This window comes from Arachis ipaensis, chromosome B6, assembly GCF_059453495.1.
Source record: "Arachis ipaensis isolate K30076 ecotype BB chromosome B6, ASM5945349v1, whole genome shotgun sequence".
Lineage (NCBI taxonomy): Eukaryota > Viridiplantae > Streptophyta > Magnoliopsida > Fabales > Fabaceae > Arachis > Arachis ipaensis.
Genome location: NC_142441.1, coordinates 13,008,345 through 13,026,399, shown reverse-complemented (window position 1 = coordinate 13,026,399; position 18,055 = coordinate 13,008,345). Strand labels below are relative to the sequence as shown.

The window sequence follows — 18,055 nt, the reverse complement described above, 5'->3', positions numbered from 1 at the left end:
AAAGCCTTACCTGCCCGGAGCAGGTAACTGCCTCCTGAAATCTCTCCTACTATCTCTACCTCACCTAGAAGGTAGATATCAACAAACTCGCAAGATAAAGGGAATGCTTATCCATCAGAAAAGATGGAACTACTCTAACAAAGGTGGTTATCAATTCTACTATAAATAGATTGGCACTTCCAAGTATAACTCACATTCTAATCTACTAAAAACCTGCCTAAAACCCTTGTTAACTTAAGCATCGGAGTCTCTTGTAGGTACCTCTTTACGAGGAACTTGGGCAGGCGATACCTCGACACCAAAGAAGTCGAATGCTGCCATATTAAGAGATCTGGACCTCACGTTCAGGTCTAAATCACCGTTTCAAGTAACGGTTGGAACAAAATTGATATAATAAAAATTGTAAATATCGACATGAAAAAAACAAATATATAATCAAATTGGCGCTTATTGTTTTTCCTGTGTTAGAGAGGGGTATGCATCACAAAATGATGTGAGAAGAGTAGTGATTTACCCTGGTGTGGATTACATAAATCGGTATCTCTAATTTTTTTATATTGTTTAATGTTTTATACAAACGATCACAAATTGGACCATTTGAATTATGTTTTTAAAAATTAAAAAAATTTAACATTGAAATCGGACCGTTCAATCTGTATTTTTTTAAAATAAAAAAATTACATTAAAATCGAACCTTCTGCTATTCATTTTTAGAAATAAAAAAAAATAAAAATTACAAATCAAACCCTTCAATTTATGATTTATATGTCCTGTTCAAATAAATTAGATCATCCGATTTAATTAATATCAATTAAAAAAAATAACACCATATAAAAAAAATACCCTATCTTCTAATAACAACATATTACATATATATTTAATCAGTGTAAAAAAATTAAGCTCAAATTGGTGTCATGACATTTCTATTCACATCCAGACAACACAATTGTTTTTTGGAGAATGGCAGGGGAACAATGAAAATTTTGAACAATATGAACAACCACCAATCAAATGAAAATATACTACACCCTAATTTAATGCTACTAATTAAATTTACTTTTTTAACTCTATTAATTCACATTGTTTACACATTATTCAAAAATTTTGTTGGTTACCTATACTTTTCCTTATTTTTTTATGTGATTTACCCTAAATATATTGTCCTATTGGACATGGTAAATTGGTAATACCGTCAAATATGAAAACCAGGAAGCCAAACCGCCAACAGATTCTACTGAATCTCTCATATATTTTGGTCAAATTCATTCTAGTGCGTACACTTTGGAGTTTGGATAACACACACCTCTCCATGGTTCATCGTCCAATAATAAAAAAGCGTATATACACTTAATTAGAAAATAATAATTTCACTAGAGTCAGCTGATAGCAGTAGCTTCAACATAATTAGTCAAAACACAAGAGAAGTGAAAGTAACGGTGTCACTCCCAATCTTTCAAGTTTTTGCTTTCCTAAATCAAGCACGAAGCAGTAATGGCAGAAGAGGCAGAGAACGAACGGAGGGTTCTGGTAGCAGTGGACGAAGGCGATGAGAGCATGTATGCCCTCTCATGGTGCCTCAACAACCTCGTCTTCCAAAATTCCAAAAATACCCTTATCCTTCTCTATGTAAACCCACCACGTGGCGGTTATATGCCCTTTGAAACCGCAGCCGCACTAGATGATCCTGAAACTCATCCAGGTATCTTATTTGTTTTTCTTTACTACCTTCAATAATTAAAACTAAACTTGCTAATCGAAATTACTATGTTGTTTTGGGATTGGTTTTCACTTTTCATCAGCAAATCTGTATTCGCCGGAAATAACGGCAGCCATGGAAAGATATAGCCAAGAAGTGGCAGATTGCGTGTTAGCGAAAGCCAAGAAATTGTGTAAAGATCTCCAACACGTATGTCTCGTTCCCTTCAATAATTGTCGTATTTTGTTGGATTTGTTCTCCTGATAATAATGGTGTCCGTACATTTGTCATATATTACTTTGTTCACTGTTTGTTTAATTAATTAATCAGTGTTTTGTTACACGTCACTTTCTTTCCATGTGAAGGTGAAGCTTATCTATGTATGTAAGTATAAATAATTAATAATTAATGTTGGAAGGGTGAATAATAGGTTAAGGTGGAGACGAGAGTAGAGGATGGCGATCCAAGGGACGTGATTTGTGAGATGGCTGAAAAGTTGGGTGCTCATGTTCTTGTTATGGGAAGCCACGGTTATGGTCTTATCAAGAGGTACTCACTCCCCTTCTATCACACGTTTTTTTTTTTTCAAAGATATTTTTGTACTTTATTCTTTGGATTAAATTGGAAAAGTACAAAAATAAAAGTTTGAAACTGTTTTATGTATTTTGAAGTTTCCAATTTTAAAAATGTCAAGAATTGATTTAAATAATTATTTTAAAAAAATAGATTTTAGTATGTCTATAATTATTTGATGGGAAAGTATGGGAAGCTATTGAAATGGAGGTTTATGGAGGATTAAAGATATAACCATTAGTGTTATTTTTTTCTAAAATTTTTTTTCAAAGATAGGAGATTCGAACCCGCAACCTCTTAATTGAGCAGGGGGAGATTATGCCATTTGAGCTATTACTCATTGGCATTATCTTTTTCTATTAACGTAAGCTTCTGGGATGAGTGGTATTATGACATGGTATTAGAACTCTAGATCCGAAAAATCAAAAGTTTGATCCATGGCTCCCTAGCAGGATTCTTATTTGATTATGTAAGTGTTGTTAAAATTAAAATTATATATATTTTTTTATATTTTAATAATATTTTTTAAAAAAATTTAATAATAAAAAAATTTAATTTTAACAATATTTTTTAAATTAAACACAGTAACATACACATGATAAAATATGCTTTTTATTTATTTTGCTAACTTGTGTCTTAAAGATATAAGTTAAAACACATCATAAAAAAATATTTTATAAAATTATTGTAAAAATTAATTCTTTTATATTTTTAAAATATATCTTAGGATACAAGTTAGTTAATTTTTTTTTTAAATATATATTGTAATTTGTGTAATAGTGAGTTGTGTTTTGGGTTTGGAGCTGAATTATAGGACTTTTCTTGGAAGTGTGAGCAGTCACTGCGCACAGAACGTTAAGTGCCCAGTTCTCATAGTCAAGAAGCCAAAATCAATTGCTGATGCTGGAGACGAAACATATCAATCGGAATAAGTGGTCGTTATTTTCATCATTTCTGTTATATATACATCGATTTTGTCGCTTATGTATTTCTTAGGTATGTGTACTTGTTGCTCCTTGACCGTACCTGCTTCTTCGGGGAATCTCATGTTGTGATGCCTCGGGGATTAATCATTGGTATTTCCAGGACAAATACATAGGTTCTCTTTTTTCTATGGGATAAACTCACGTAAATTCACTTAAAAATGGCTAGTTATTTTCTTGTTTTCACGTGAAGAGACAGAGTATTGAAGGTTAAAAACACTATGTTTAGATTTGCTTACTACCCTTGGATTTGTGTTGCTTATCTTAAACTGATTATACGGTGAATCAGAAGCGGACCTTGAAAATCAAATTTGGAGGGGAGGGGGGTGGTGGTGGTGGTGGTGGTGGTGGTTTGTTCCATTCAAGATGTTATATTTGAATTCAATTCCGTTTAAACAATGTGAATAATAGGTTGCAGACTTAGGTCAAATACATATATAAAAAAAAATACTCTACAAATAATCCAAATAAAAAAATTCACTCAGTATTCTAAAAAACAATGTGAATAATAGGTTGCAGACTTAGGTCAAATACATAAAAAAAAAAATACTCTACAAATAATCCAAATAAAAAAATTCACTCAGTTATTCTAAAAAATGACAATCTTAAATCCTAATCTATCAAAGCATTTTATTTCAATACCCTCTTCTTTTTCAATTGGCTGTCACCCCACCTTCATCGATAATCATCCTACTTTACCGTTGCTGCTTGTTTTGATACATATCGCCATCAGCGTCGCTCACCCATAGTGAAAATAACCATCCACTTAAGGATATAATAATTATCCGCATACTTAATAAACTGAACATCCAACATATTTTAATTATATATAATTAAATCCAATTCATCAAAATAATCATCTACATAACAATTAAAATAACTATTCGCATACCTGCTAAAAGTATTATTCTCCACATACAAGTCATTTTTTGATACAAGTCTATACAAATCATTTATATTCACGCGCACATATTTTTTCTTCGTGCCGTTACTGCACGTCCTTCTTCTTTTTCTTGCTACACGTTCTTTTTCGTTATTTTTTTCTTTCGTTATCGTCGTCACCAACACCACCACCTCTTCCTCATCTTCCTTATTCTTTTTTCATTGAAATTTTTTCTCCTCTTTCCTTTTCCTCCTTCTCCTCCATCATCAGTTATCTTGTTGTTGAAGATAATAAATAATTTAAGTTCACATTGTCAATTAAATTAGAACGGAATTGATTATTGTTTTGAATCCAATCAAGTGGTTGAGGTGTGCTTCGATTCTAGTTAATGTCGTTAGTAGTTTATGATTTTGCAGGCGAATAATATTTTGGTTTGTGAAAATTATTGTTCATCGTTGATGGTTTGAATTGAATGTAATGTAAAAGTTCTACATTAAAGAAAATATTTTTCTGTATTTACAGCAAATTTAGGTGTAGCACGAAGATATTTGAGTGTATTGTTTAAAAATTTTCGGTGTATGTGTGCTGATAAATTTTGCATAATTCAAAACTCTTCTTCTCCCTCTCTTCATCTTCTACTACTTCTTCTTCTTCTTCTTTTTCATCATCATCATTATCATCTTCTTTGTTTTTCTTATTCATCTTTTTTGCTTGTTTTATCTTCTCAAATTTCTTCTTGTTTTACTTTCTGAACAAAAATAAAAATTAAAAAAATCAAACAAAGAAGAAGAAAAAATACATAATGGTATAAAATTACTTAGAAGGGGATGAACTTACATTCATTCAACTAAAAAAAGAAAGAAATAAAAAAAAGAAGAAGAAAAAATGCAGCATTAAAGAAAATATTTTTCTGTATTTGCAGCAAATTTGGGTGTAACACGAAGATATTTGAGTATATTGTTTAAGAATTTTTGGTGTATGTGTGGTGATAAGTTCTGCATAATTCAAAACTCTTCCTCTTCCTCCTCCTCATCTTCTGTTGCTGCTTCTTCTTTTTTCATCATCATCACCATCTTCTTCTTTTTTTCTTATTCATATTTTCCTTTTTGTTTTACCTTCTCAAGTTCTTCTTGTTTTACTTTTTTAACAAGAATAAAAATACAAAAATCAAACAAAGAAGAAGAAGAAACACATAATGTTGTAAAATTACTTAAAAAATGATAACTTACATTCATTCAACTAAAAGAAAGAAAGAAAGAAATAAGAAAAAAGAAGAAGAAGAAAAAAATGCAGCATTAGAGGAGATATTTTTCTATATTTGCAGCAAATTTGGATGTAACACAAAGATATTTTGGTGTAACACGAAGATATTTGAGTGTATTGTTTAAAAATTTTTAGTGTGTGTGCTAATAATTCTGTATAATTTAAAACTCTTCATCTTCCTCCTCTTCATCTTTTGCTGCTTCTTTTTCTTCATCTTCTTATTTCATATTCTCATAATTCTTCTTGAGAGAACAAAAAATCAAACAAAGAAGAAAAAAAAGATATAATGTTGCAAAATCAATAGAAAGAAGAGGAGGAAAAAAATGCAGCAACAACAATAGTAAGATGAAACACACAAAGAAAAAGGAGGAGAAACGCAAAGAAGAAGGAGAAGAAGAAGAAAGAAGAGGAGGAGGAACGCAGGATACAAAGAGGAACAACATGATTTTCACGCGCGCGTTATGTAAGTGAATTTTGTTGGGTTAGGGTTAACTTGTATGACAAAAAGACTTATATGTATAGTAGTACTCCTACTAAAATGACCATTCTAAACTGGAAATTGAATTAATATTAAATGGTTGAGAGGTATTGAATGCACAGAGTGTCTCCATGTGAACCAAGTGACCCGCATTCTTTATGCCTTCAAATGTTGTCTTATTTCCCAACTTTCTGTATGTCATGTCATGTACATGTATGTTACCATATTTTTTCAATCACCAGCTAAATGAAAACATGAAATTTATGGAAGAGTTAGAAGAATGAGAAACGAATAAGAAAGATTATCTGGACAACGGGATGAACGGATTAATGGCTCTATCGATAGTTCACTCTCTAACAACTTTTACTGGAAATTACGGCATCTCAGAACAACAAACTGACACGATGCAGCAGCAACTCCACGAGAGAGTTGCGCAACATGCAACAACGCGGCCAGGGAGAATGGCGTGAAAAAGCGGCAGCAACGTTGGGCTAAGCGCCGGAGGGCGAGACGCGTCGAGCTGACCGGCGGAGGTAGAGGCAGTGTCGGCAGAAGGCTGCGGCGACATCGGTATGGCCGACAGGATGTGCAGCAGCGCGAAGTGAGGATCGGAAAAGATGACGACGAATTTTGAACATGTATTAAAAATTACGGTAAAATTAGAAACAACAGTACATAAACCTTAAACAACTAAATTTTTAGTGCAAGACGTAATCATCTAAACCAATTTAGTGAATAGTAAAAAAACCAATTTAGTGAATTTACTCCTTAAACAATGTACGTAGTAACTAATCTTTTTTATAAAATATTTGGGGGCATGGCTTCCCACACTGAGGAGAATAACAATTGGTATTATGTCCGCGTGGCTGATTTTATTTATGAAAGTAGCTGTTAATAATTCAGGTGATTTCTTTATGAATAAGTAAGTTTTCTTCGTTTCTTGTATTTCGTTCAATGAGTAAAGTACCATTTCTACCCATGGAAGTTGAAAACGCTGACAAATTTACCCACAAAAGAAAGAAACTACCAAATGTAACCATCATTCGTGACTTCCGTGGGACGAAACTAACTAAGCCTTATTCCGGTGTTGACTCCGTTAGTAACGCAACCTACGTGACACTTCACAGCGTGACATGGCTTGGGGGGCTTCACAGGTGGAAATTGTAATTACAATTATCTAAAAATATAATTGGATTTCAAAATTTTAATTTTTTAAAAAAAGAAAAATTAGAATTGAACAGTTATGAAAGGTACACTAAGAAGAAACTGTTCATTTTCTCCACTCACAGAAAACCTCTGGTGCCGACGATAATCTCCGTGTTGACGAGAGGGTACTTGTCGGTGTTGATCGTGTCAGCTGTTGGAGTTGCGTGGTGCCATCCATAGGTAAGTAGTAACCTTTGATCTCTCTACCTCATGGTTTTCTGGATTTTCGGTGCATGGTTGTGGATATGAGCTTTTTCTTAGGGTGTCTTTGTAGTGGATATGATGTGGTTGCGAATTCTGAATTGTTTTCTGTATATGTGTGTTTGCAGATGGCAACTATCCACATTACGTTAGTCATTAGTCACAGAGAAAAATTTGAAAAGGGTGATGATGGCAAACTGGCATATATTGGGGGTGAGAAAACAGAGATTGAACGGGTGAATGTGGATACCCTAAATAGGTTCTTCATGAATGACTTAGTAAATGATATAGGGTACACTGATATGAGCGAGCTTTACTGGCTTGAACCTGGGAAGGAGTTGGATGGTGGGTTGAAGTTGCTTAGACTAGACATGGATGTGGTGACTATGTACGAAGCAGCCATTGCTAATGGGAGGAGAGTTGAGGTGTTCACTGAGCATCCAGTTAACCTTCCTGAATTCGTAGAAGAAAAAAACGAACCTGAACCAGAGGTTGAGATATTAACTGTTAATAGGACCCCAGTCAAGCACAGAACCAAATTGTGTGTTAGGAGATCCCCAACCCTAAAGAAGAAGGGAAAGAGACTGGTGAAATCGAGTGAGACTGTAGGAGGTACGCGTGGAGTGGATGCTCAAACAGAGGATGATGTACTAGACAAAGACGTCCACCCTACCACAAGAAACACACAACAACCAGATATAAGCAACGATCAACCAAATATACCCACCCATTCACCAAAGGTAACATTCGAAGAGGCACCAAGGATCATTCAGCTCCCAAATACACTCACCGAACCCAATTTACCTCCATATCAACCGCTTGAAAATACTCCTCCACACCCTGAACAACCAAATGTGTCAGCTGCAATTGAAGAAACTGGACACCAAATTCCAATTTCTGCAGAGTTCGTGGCTCCCACTGTTGATAAAGGGCCTGCAGAATCTATTGAGGTTTTCACACAGTACATCCCACAGCCTTGCCAAGAACCAGAGTCTCAGGAGCAGAGCATACAAAATGAAATGGAAACACCCGGTAGTGGTAGTCAACCCAGCAGTTCACAGCCCGAACCAGATATAAATCCAGATGTTAGTGGTGGTAGTCAAAAGAAGAGGAAGAGACGATCAACAGTCAGGCCTCCATCTTCAGGGCAAACCTTCATACCTAACCAGGATCCAAACAAGCATCCTTCATTTTTATACCTGTGAAGGGTGAAGATATGTCGGAGGCAATTGCAGGGATGCATTGTTACGAGTCGGAAGAGCTAGATTCTGTTGCAAGTGATGATGAAGACAGTCAGCAGGCAGCATTTCCTCAAGCGAATCCAGATGCTCCAGTAAGGAAAATAAGGTTGGAGCTTGGCATGGAGTTTGAAAATCTGGACCATTTCAAGAAGGCAGTTAAGAAGTTCAACATCAACATAGGGCGAAACATATTCTTTCCAATAGTGGATTCAACTAGGTGCAAGACCATATGTTATGACGAGAGTTGTCCGTGGCAGATATACTGTGCAAAACGGTCGTATCCATTAAGCTTTCAGGTGAAGACGTTTGTGAATGAACATACCTACAGCAAAGTTAATAAGAATAAATCAGCAGATGGTAAATGGGTTGTAGAGGAGCTTGAGGACAAGATCCGTGATCATCCAGAGATGACTCAAAGGCAGGCACAAGATTTTTTCAAGAAGGAGTATGACGTGATTGTGAACGAGAGGAAGATATACAGGGCTATGGTGAAGGCGAAAGAACTAATAGAAGGGTCAGAAATAGCTCAGTATGCAGTTCTTAGGGACTATGCTAATGAAATTATGAGGACCAACCCTGGCTCCACTGTGAGGATTAGTACTGATTATGTTGAAGGGACTGGGCATAAATTCAAAAGGATATATATATGCTTGGAAGGGTGTAAAAATGATTTTTCGGTTGGTTGCAGGCCTTTTATAGGGTTAGATGAAACTTTTCTAAAGGGATACTACCCTGGCCAGTTGTTGACCGCAATCGGCCACGATGCCAATAACCACATATACCTTATATCGTATGCTGTTGTGGAGTGCGAATGCAAGGATAGCTGGAAAGTGGTTTCTCGAACTCCTCCAAGAAGACTTAGGTGATGCTGCAATCAATGGAATCAACTTCATATCAGACATGTAAAAGGTAATTACTGAATTCTTATTCTCTGTGTATGTTTTCATTTCTAGTTTTTTACAATGTGGTGTGCATACCTACTGCCTTCATAGTTATTTTTTTAATATGGTATAATCATATAGTTGCTTTACTTTTCTCAACCAGGGCCTCATCCCTGCTATGCGTGAGGTGAATCCAGGAGCACATCATAGATTTTGTGCTATGCACATATGGCAGAACTTTAGAAAACAGTGGGGGGGATACTGAATTGAAAATGGCAATGTGGAGATGTGCCAAGGCCACAACCTCTCAAGAGTTCAATTCTGTACTGGATAGGATCAGACGGGTTAATCCCCATGTTTGAGAGTATCTAAACAGGATCCCTCCAAGTCAATGGAGTAGGAGTGGGTTTAGCGAATACCCAAAGCCTGACCATTACACGAACAACAACTGCGAATCATTCAACTCTAGGATCAAGAAAATGAGAGGGAAGCCTATAATAACTATGCTGGAAGAGGTGAGGTGTTATATGATGAACATCATTGCAAGAAACAAGAAGGCGTTGGTGGAATATACTGGAGTAATCACTCCTGTGCAGCAGAGTAGGCTGGAAAAGGAGAAAAGGGAGAGCAACAAGTGGCGGCCGTTTCCCACTGGAGATGACCCTGGAAATGTGTATGAAGTACAATGCCTCCCACATAAGGTTATGGTGGATATAAGAAAGAGGACTTGTTCCTGCAGGTTTTGGCAACTGACTGGCTTGCCGTGCAGGCATGCATGTGCTGCCCTTGCATACCAGAACAGGAGGCCAGAAGAACATGCACACAACTGGCTCTCTATGGGGGCATATAATAGCACATACCAGTTCGTGATCCAGCCTGTTCCTAGTTAAGAATACTGGCAGCATTGTGATCTGCCTCCTATATTACCCCCAGTATACAAGAAGCAGATTGGGAGACCAAAGTTGAAAAGAGACAAGAAGAATGATGCCCCAAAAGAACCCACCCCAGATCCTCATAGGGCCCCCAGAAAGTATGGCCCCATCACATGCAGGTACTGCCTAAAGGTAAACCATAATTCATATGCTTACATTCATTGTGCTTTAAATCTCCATGTTTATTTCATGGTATACATTTTGCAGACTGGACACAACAGTCGTAGTTGTTCCAAGAAGAAGGAGGCAATGGCTGGGAGTGCTGGGGGACAAAGTTCAAGTCAACACCCAACTGCTGAGGATGATGAAGAGGAGGCGGCAAGACTAGAGGAGATGTTCTGGGAGGAAACTCTGGAAGCTGTTGAAGCAGCAGTATCTCAGCCACCACCTGTAAGTCTAGTGATGTATTTTAGAACTTCATTTTACAAGTTCTGTCTAAGCTAATCATTCATATGTGTCTACTATTGTAGGAGACCACCCCAGTTTCTCAACCCGTTCCTAATACAGTCAGGTCTTCTTCAACTAGGTCACCAACTGCAAAAAAACCACCAAAGAAGAAGAAGAATCTGCGAAGACCACCACCAACTACTCAGCAACCACAATCTGCTCCAGCTATTGTCAGGCCAACAACACCAACTACTACTAGTCCATCACCCCCGGCCTCTGATGTGCCCCCCCACTGTGACACCTCAAACCATGCAAGCTGCCTCCCAGGGCACTACTTCCAGATTCATGGAATTCATGCCAACTCCCGCAGTGAGAGGATCAAGCTCAAGTAGGTGGCCGCAGCCTGCCTTCCGTCCACCAACAAAAAAGGGTCAATAACTGCACACTTGAAAGAAGGGTCAAGCGGAAGCAGCAACTCCACTCTAAATCCATGAAGCAAGAGTCTTTATATTATGTGTTTTTTGTACTCTCCATGGCAGTTTATCTTACAATTGTTGGATATGTTACATACTATACCTTCAATTGCTTATGTTTTGATTTTCGGTATGGGTGCATACTCGTAGTTGATAACTCATACCTATAACTTGAACAATTCAGTAACTCAATTACTGTGTGCTTATGAGGTTATTTTGCCTGTATTTCATGTTATTTTGGAGCAGAAAGTAAACAAGAATTGCAATTAGTAAAACATAATTTCTGCAAGTTACATATCTTATAAGACTCTATTTGACATTTTCTGGATTACAGATGTCTACAAATGACAGATTCAGAATCGAGCATGGATATTGTTGTCCTTATCTAAGAGTAACAACTACTTAGGCTCAAAACCTCCCGAGAATCAGATACACAGTGCACACAACATTACATACCACCACCATTGACATAATCACAAGCCAAACCCTAAGTTTACTAACTTCAGCTTCAAACCTCCCTAACCTCATGAGCATCATCATTTCAGCCTCAGCCTCATTTACGTTTTCCTGTATCTTTCTTTCTGTCAGTGCTCTCCTCAAACCCTCCCACTGCCCTTCGATTTTGTCTACCCATGCAAAAAAGTTGCAGTCCGAGTTCTTTCCATGACAAAAAAACTAAAATCAGAACCACATTCAACTCACACAGAACAGGGTGTGCAACGAGTTACCTTCCAATTGGGACAACGGACGAACCACCTCCCAGGATTCATCACAGCGTCACCCCCAACCCACAGAAACATTTGCCATTGAACTTCCTATCATGCACCCGCTTTGAAATTGAGCTTCCAGACACACTCCCACTGCCATTCGAAGGTGGAGTACAGAGTCTTTGCCTCGACATTGGTATAATTTTCAAGATTTTTCTGAATCTAGGGTTATGGTTCGTGTTTGGGATGGAAGAAGGTTTGAATTTGGGAAATTTTGGGGTTTAGGACACATTATAACGGTCACACAGCTCAGCAATCTACGTGTGAAGCCCCCCAAACCATGTCACACCGTGAAGTGCCACGTAGGTAGCGTTACTAACGGAGTCAACGCCGGAATAAGGCTTGGTTAGTTTCATCCCACGGAAGTCACGAATGATCGTTACATTTAGTAGTTTATTTCTTTCGTGGGTAGATTTGTCGGCGTTTTCAACTTCCATGGATAGAAATGGTACTTTACTCTCGTTCAATTTTATAGACTTCAATTTGAATACTAACATGTATTGTTTTGACCCGTTAGGGCCTAAACTAACTTCATAAAAAAAATTTCCCTGAATTTGATTTTTTGAACATTCTGCAAGTTACAAAAGGAAGTCCACCGGCAAACTAATGAGTTAGATAATCACCACTTCAATTGATGTAAAGCCTTCAACAAAATTTGCTTGGATATAAAGATAATCCTACATTGCAAAAGGCAATTAGAAAGGGGAGAAATGGTGGGATTTTTAGTCAAGACGCTATGTTTAGAACATCCTAGAGTGTCACATTGCTATGCTTTTTAAAGCTCATCCTGCGAGAACGGCGAATTAGAGATTAGAGATTATTAAATTAAGCTGGCTAAAATCCTACGTGGACCCGAATTATTTCTTTTTCTTCAAATTGGGCTTGAAAAGCCCATATTTATAATCAGGGTCAAGCCCATTTACCAAGACATAACAAAAAAAAAAAACTCGAAGCAGCAGCATATTCTTCTTTGGTGAGTTGAAGTTGGAGCAGTGTTCTTGAATAGGATCGAGTACATTGGTTGTTGAAGTTCAAAGGAAGGAGAATAGAATAAGAATAGCGTTGAGCATGTCCATTTTTCTACGAAGATCACTGAGGACTCGTTTATTGAGCTCCAACAATTTTAACTTGTTTCTCCCTAACTCCTTTGATTCTTCCCAAACCATTAACCATCGCCGCCACTTCTCAGATAACCTCTTTCAAACCGTTTGCTTTCGCTCAACTTCCCTTTCAACTGAAAATCACTGCTACGGTTATGGTTATTCGCATCGCCAACACCACCAGTCCACATGCCGTCGGTTCTTCGCTTCTGAAGCCGCCGCCACCGCCGCCCAACGCTCAACCTCCGATGGCCTCACGGTGGAGGGAATTCTCGCGAACAATTGGAACATTCTAGACGATAACGAAAGCGATTGGAAGAGCCATGCCTCTGCGGTTGCGCAATCTATTCATCTCATCAAACGCCGCTTACAGGTACCTACGTCAACGTCCTTCTGTTTCAAGAATTACTTGCTTGCTGATTAATAATTCCGTGGTGTGGTGTGTTGTGACAGTGGAAGAAATTGAAGGTAAGGTTGGATATGTTATCTGTGCAGCTGAATAAGGCAGATCTTTGGGATGACCCTGTGCACGCTGGTAACATTAGCAGAGAGCATGGAACCCTAATGGGAAAGGTGAAAGAGGTGAATGCGCTTGAGCAAGAGTTACTCGAGCATATTGACATGATTAAGCTTGCTCGTGATGAGAATGACTCAGAATTGGAATCGGTGCGTGCGGCACTCACTTCCTCATCACCTAGGCATGTTACTCTTTTGTTATTGGTTTTATGAGTATCACTGTTTCATAAGGCTTACAATGTATGTCAACAAGTTTAGAACGATACAACTGATTAATCAAGTTGATTTGGACATGGTGGGTTTATTTGTTGTTAGGAGCAAGAGCATCTATCTAGACAATTCAAATAGATCAGTGAGCTTTATGTTTTAAGATAAAATTTGTAGTTGAAACAAGCATTGATAGTCTAAACTCTCTGATGTTTGAAGTGTCAATTAAATCCTTTCTTATATTAGATGTCAATTTATTTTCATTCACAATTCTTTTCCTTTTCAGGAATCATTGAAAGCTTTGCGTGACATGAGAAAAAATGCAAAGGAAAAAGAGCTAGAGGCACTGCTAGCTGGGGAGCAGGATTCTTGTTCTTGCTTCATCGAGGTTGTTACAATGGATTAACATAAATTGCTAGTATTGTTGATTATTTTATATTTTTCAAATCTTTAAAAGCATTCTTTTTAAGTTCCCAGTTGTCACTATGGCTCTTGGTGTTAGCATGCTGCACAAGAATCTGCTGCAACGTGTATCCTTTCCCTTGTCCAACATCAGTAGAACAGTAAAATTAAGCTGTGCTTAACTATTGAAACTGCTTGTTTTATTATTTAATGTAGGTTCAGGCTGGGGCCGGGGGTACTGAGAGCATGGACTGGGCTGCAATGGTTATGCAGATGTATAAATCATGGGCCCACCGACGTGGATATAATGTAACTGTAATAGATGAAATGCCTGGTGAGATTGCAGGAATCAAGGTTCTCCTTCTCACCATCCTTCCTGAGTCCTTTTTTAAGTTATTTTACATTTCTACAGATTTCTTGTGTGCTTGGAATCTTGGATTCAGGACCAACGTGTTTTGTGTAGCTATGGTTTCTGATTTTCAAGTACTTGTATAATGAGCATTTAAGTTTCAAGCAAGATTTTCATGAGGATTTAGTTTAACATATTTTAGGTCTGCAGTACTCATGGACTTTTCCAGAGACTAGACTTTTCTTTGAAGGGAAGAATTGCTAGTTTATGAATTCAGATTACTTTTTTTTCATTTTCAGCGAGCTACAATTAAAGTAGATGGTGAGTTTGCATTTGGATATGCAAAAGCAGAAGTAGGAGTCCACAGACTTGTGAGAATATCACCTTTTGACAGTAATAAGCGCCGGCATACTTCATTTGCTGCAGTAGCTGTGATTCCAATCCTTGGTGATGGATCTAGTCATGTACAAATTAATGAATCTGATCTTCGAATTGAACGGTTTCGTTCTGGCGGTCCCGGTGGCCAGCATGCTAATACAACTGAAAGTGCAATAAGAATAATTCATATTCCTACAGGAATTACTGCAACTTGTCAGAATGAAAGGTAAGAAATAAATTTGGGCATTTTGTGTTGGTTTGGGGAGGTCATTCATAGATTGTGCTGCATTCATTAATTTTGTGTTTGCTTGTGATTTGGAAATAGATCCCAACATCAGAATAAGGCTTCTGCGATGGCTGTGCTCAAGTCGAGATTAGACCAACTGGAGATGGCACGCCAGGCTCAGTTGAATTCACAACATACACAATCTCTCACGGACATAACTTGGGGCAGTCAGATACGCAGTTATGTGCTCCATGTATGGTTTGAAATTCTATACTTCCCCTTCTTTTTTTTCCGTCAGGTTTTGATGATATGAGCAATTGCATAACCTTTTTTATTTTAATTAATTTACGATGCAGCCTTATCGAATGGTGAAAGATCTTAGAACTAATTATGAGGTTTCAGACCCTGACTCTGTCCTTGAGGGAGATATAGACGGCTTCATCTTGAGCTATCTATCAGCTACTTTGGATAAAGAAGACAGTGATGCTTGAACCAATTTAAATCTCATTTTTAATGGGGTGGCTAATTTCATATTTGGTGCTGAAGGGGGTGTATTTTTGGGTGCATTTTTAGTACGAGGCAAATTCAGTTATCCTCGAGCACCATCATTCCTCGTCGAGGCCTCCTGGTACGAGGAAACATAACTGTTGGGTGCCTATTGGTATTTGCAGTAATGAATGAATACATGCAAATATACAATTGAATATAGAAGTACAAAGTTCGAAAGCTTGATTATAAGCTCCAACCAATGATGCAGGGCACGATAATTCTAAACCCCCACCCCCCAAAAACTTTTTTTTACTTGCTTATTTGTTATATGTATAACCTAGAAGGTACATGAGAAGAGGTCGTGGTAAAATTATAGATTCGGATTAAAAAGATATGCAAATCATGGCAAGACTTGCCAAAGCTGTACAATGCATTATATGTATGAAGAAATTTTGTATTTTGTATTAAAATAAAAAAAAAAGCTTTTTGAGAACTTAAGTTATCTGCCTGATGAAAATTGCTTAGACTAGTTAAGCTCTTATTTTGTTATGCTTTTGAATATTATTATACTAATACTAATGTATCTACAAACAATAACATAATCTTCTAATCTTTGCATATAACAATAAAGTTTTTATTGTAAGTATTATCATTTTTAGATACATATAAAAAAGCTCATTCTTAAAACTCTAATGTGATAACTTTTGTTAATTAAACAATTTTTAGTTTTTTATTTATTATATTTTATATTAATAATTTAAATTTAGAATTTATGATTTATGATATAACTTTTGTACTTTATTTTATTTTTTAAATTTAATAAATGCTATCCCTCTTACCTTTTTCCAAATGTATTGCGTTCACCTAAATAAAATCTATTTTATCTATATAAAAGTTGATACACAAATTGAATTACAACTAAGAGTTAACATCTCATCTATTATTCTATTGTCATATAAGCATTTTTTTATGTTGAAATTTTTTAAAATTTCAAAATCTTTTTTAATTGTCTCTATTCATTCAAGAGTCTCCACTAACTTTTCCTTCTAATTAATATTACAGTCATGCTACTAGGGGTGGCAAAACGGGTTGAACCCGTCGGGCAGACTCGCTAAATCCGCTAAAAATGGTGGGTCGGACTAGGATTTGGAGCCCGCTAAATTAAAAAAAAATTTGCCAAACTCGCACCGCCAAATTGGCGGGTTTTGGCGTGGCAAGGCGGGCCGGTCCGCCGAGCCGAAAATTTTTATTTTTTTATTTTTATTAAATAAAAGAGTGATTACTATTATAAAATTAATAATTATAGGATTTTTAAACCCTTTTTTTGTTTGTTTTTATTCTTCTTTTAGTTATTAACTTTATTTATTTTATTTTACAATTTCGTATATTTACTCAAATTATGTGACTAATTTTTTAAAATAAAGATTGTTGTATTGACAACTATTATTTTAAACAATTTTATTAAGTTAAAACTTAAAAATAATTATATTATAATTTGACTATTTTTTATTTGTATTTGATTCTTTAATTATTATTTTTTAGATAATTTTAATGAACTTTATTTTTCAAAACAAAAAAAAAAGAGTCAAGCAGGCTAGCCCGCCGACCCGCCAATCCGCTATAAAGCGGGGCGGTCTAGCATTTTGAACCCATCTTAGTTGGCGGGGTGAGCCGGCCCGCCTCGTTTATGGGGCGAGCCAGCCCGCCCCGTTTATGGGGCGGGCCTAGGCAGGGCGAGGCGGGTTGGGGTGGTCCGGCCCGCTTTGCCACCCCTACATGCTACACATCCATGTATCCAAGTTGGCCTAAGTCCAAATTCACTCACGTGCATTCATGAAGTGTGATTACACGCGACCGAAACCCCTTGTTACTTAATTCGCGCTCATTATGAAAAAACGTTACTTTTTTCTCAACACGAAACCGCTCCTTCTCTTCGAATCTCTCTCAAAATCACTCAAACTTCACTCACGTTCTCTGCGAAAACCACTACTGGAGAAGAATCACGAGAAGATTTTGCAAGGAACAAGCAAAAACGAACAAAAACAGAAACAGAGACTGACAAAAGTATGAGAAAAACTACTGTTCATTTGAAATCTTGCAATGTAGCATTTCTCCTAGTTGCAATTTAGGTTTACTGGATTGATTTGTTTTGTTTAGTACATCGACGTATTCTGATTGCATTTTTACAGTATATCTAAGGTTTTGAATGAAATTTTTTCTTATTTTCATTCAGTTTAGTGGATAGTGTAACTAGGGCTTTGAACTTGGTTGTTACTCTGCTCAGTTCTTCTTTTGCATGGAGAAATACTATTCTTGATGATTGAAAGTTCATAACGATTTATTCACCACATGAATGTTGTTCGGTTCGGTCGCCTTTGTGATTTTCATTCACTTGATATTTAGTGTGTTTAGGGTTTAGGGTTA

General features: G+C 36.8%; 4 protein-coding genes and 1 pseudogene across 5 annotated transcripts; all 5 read left to right on the top strand.

Moving 5' to 3' along the window:
• Positions 1–1,165: 1,165 nt before the first annotated feature.
• Positions 1,166–3,380, top strand: LOC107645948 (universal stress protein PHOS32). The gene is made up of 4 exons (XM_016350107.3): positions 1,166–1,699; positions 1,800–1,906; positions 2,127–2,245; positions 3,084–3,380. Exons 1-4 carry the CDS (start codon positions 1,492–1,494, stop codon positions 3,199–3,201), a joined length of 552 nt encoding a protein of 183 aa, XP_016205593.1. The 5' UTR covers positions 1,166–1,491; the 3' UTR covers positions 3,202–3,380.
• Positions 3,381–7,227: 3,847 nt separating this feature from the next.
• On the top strand, positions 7,228–9,410 carry LOC107646524 (uncharacterized; annotated as a pseudogene).
• A 474-nt stretch (positions 9,411–9,884) lies between these two features.
• LOC110263695 (uncharacterized) lies at positions 9,885–10,295 on the top strand. Its single transcript, XM_021105431.1, has one exon. The coding sequence runs from the start codon at positions 9,885–9,887 to the stop codon at positions 10,293–10,295; it is 411 nt and encodes a 136-aa protein (XP_020961090.1).
• A 4-nt stretch (positions 10,296–10,299) lies between these two features.
• On the top strand, positions 10,300–11,250 carry LOC110263165 (uncharacterized). Its single transcript, XM_021103995.2, has 2 exons — positions 10,300–10,727; positions 10,808–11,250. The coding sequence occupies exons 1-2, from the start codon at positions 10,527–10,529 to the stop codon at positions 11,114–11,116; spliced, it is 510 nt and encodes a 169-aa protein (XP_020959654.1). The 5' UTR covers positions 10,300–10,526; the 3' UTR covers positions 11,117–11,250.
• A 1,604-nt stretch (positions 11,251–12,854) lies between these two features.
• LOC107645949 (Peptide chain release factor 2) lies at positions 12,855–16,158 on the top strand. Of its 2 annotated transcripts, none has more exons than XM_088490292.1 (7): positions 12,855–13,437; positions 13,518–13,784; positions 14,074–14,175; positions 14,406–14,543; positions 14,838–15,142; positions 15,242–15,395; positions 15,499–16,021. In XM_088490292.1, the coding sequence occupies exons 1-7, from the start codon at positions 13,033–13,035 to the stop codon at positions 15,631–15,633; spliced, it is 1,506 nt and encodes a 501-aa protein (XP_088346418.1). In that variant the 5' UTR covers positions 12,855–13,032; the 3' UTR covers positions 15,634–16,021. The 2 variants fall into 2 exon arrangements, with proteins under 2 accessions (XP_088346418.1, XP_016205594.1); XM_016350108.3 differs by having other exon boundaries at positions 12,919–13,437; positions 13,518–13,730; positions 15,499–16,158.
• The last annotated feature ends 1,897 nt before the right edge of the window (positions 16,159–18,055 follow it).

Excerpts from the sequence above, each read along its gene's own strand:
- LOC107645948 (XM_016350107.3), top strand. The coding sequence starts at position 1,492 with ATGGCAGAAGAGGCAGAGAACGAACGGAGGGTTCTGGTAGCAGTGGAC. Across the intron at positions 1,907-2,126 it reads TGTGTAAAGATCTCCAACAC|GTTAAGGTGGAGACGAGAGT; the intron begins GTATGTCTCGTT and ends GGTGAATAATAG. Across the intron at positions 2,246-3,083 it reads GGTTATGGTCTTATCAAGAG|GACTTTTCTTGGAAGTGTGA; the intron begins GTACTCACTCCC and ends GCTGAATTATAG.
- LOC110263695 (XM_021105431.1), top strand. The coding sequence starts at position 9,885 with ATGAGAGGGAAGCCTATAATAACTATGCTGGAAGAGGTGAGGTGTTAT.
- LOC110263165 (XM_021103995.2), top strand. The coding sequence starts at position 10,527 with ATGGTATACATTTTGCAGACTGGACACAACAGTCGTAGTTGTTCCAAG. Across the intron at positions 10,728-10,807 it reads CAGTATCTCAGCCACCACCT|GAGACCACCCCAGTTTCTCA; the intron begins GTAAGTCTAGTG and ends CTACTATTGTAG.
- LOC107645949 (XM_088490292.1), top strand. The coding sequence starts at position 13,033 with ATGTCCATTTTTCTACGAAGATCACTGAGGACTCGTTTATTGAGCTCC. Across the intron at positions 14,176-14,405 it reads CTTGTTCTTGCTTCATCGAG|GTTCAGGCTGGGGCCGGGGG; the intron begins GTTGTTACAATG and ends TATTTAATGTAG. Across the intron at positions 14,544-14,837 it reads GTGAGATTGCAGGAATCAAG|CGAGCTACAATTAAAGTAGA; the intron begins GTTCTCCTTCTC and ends TTTCATTTTCAG.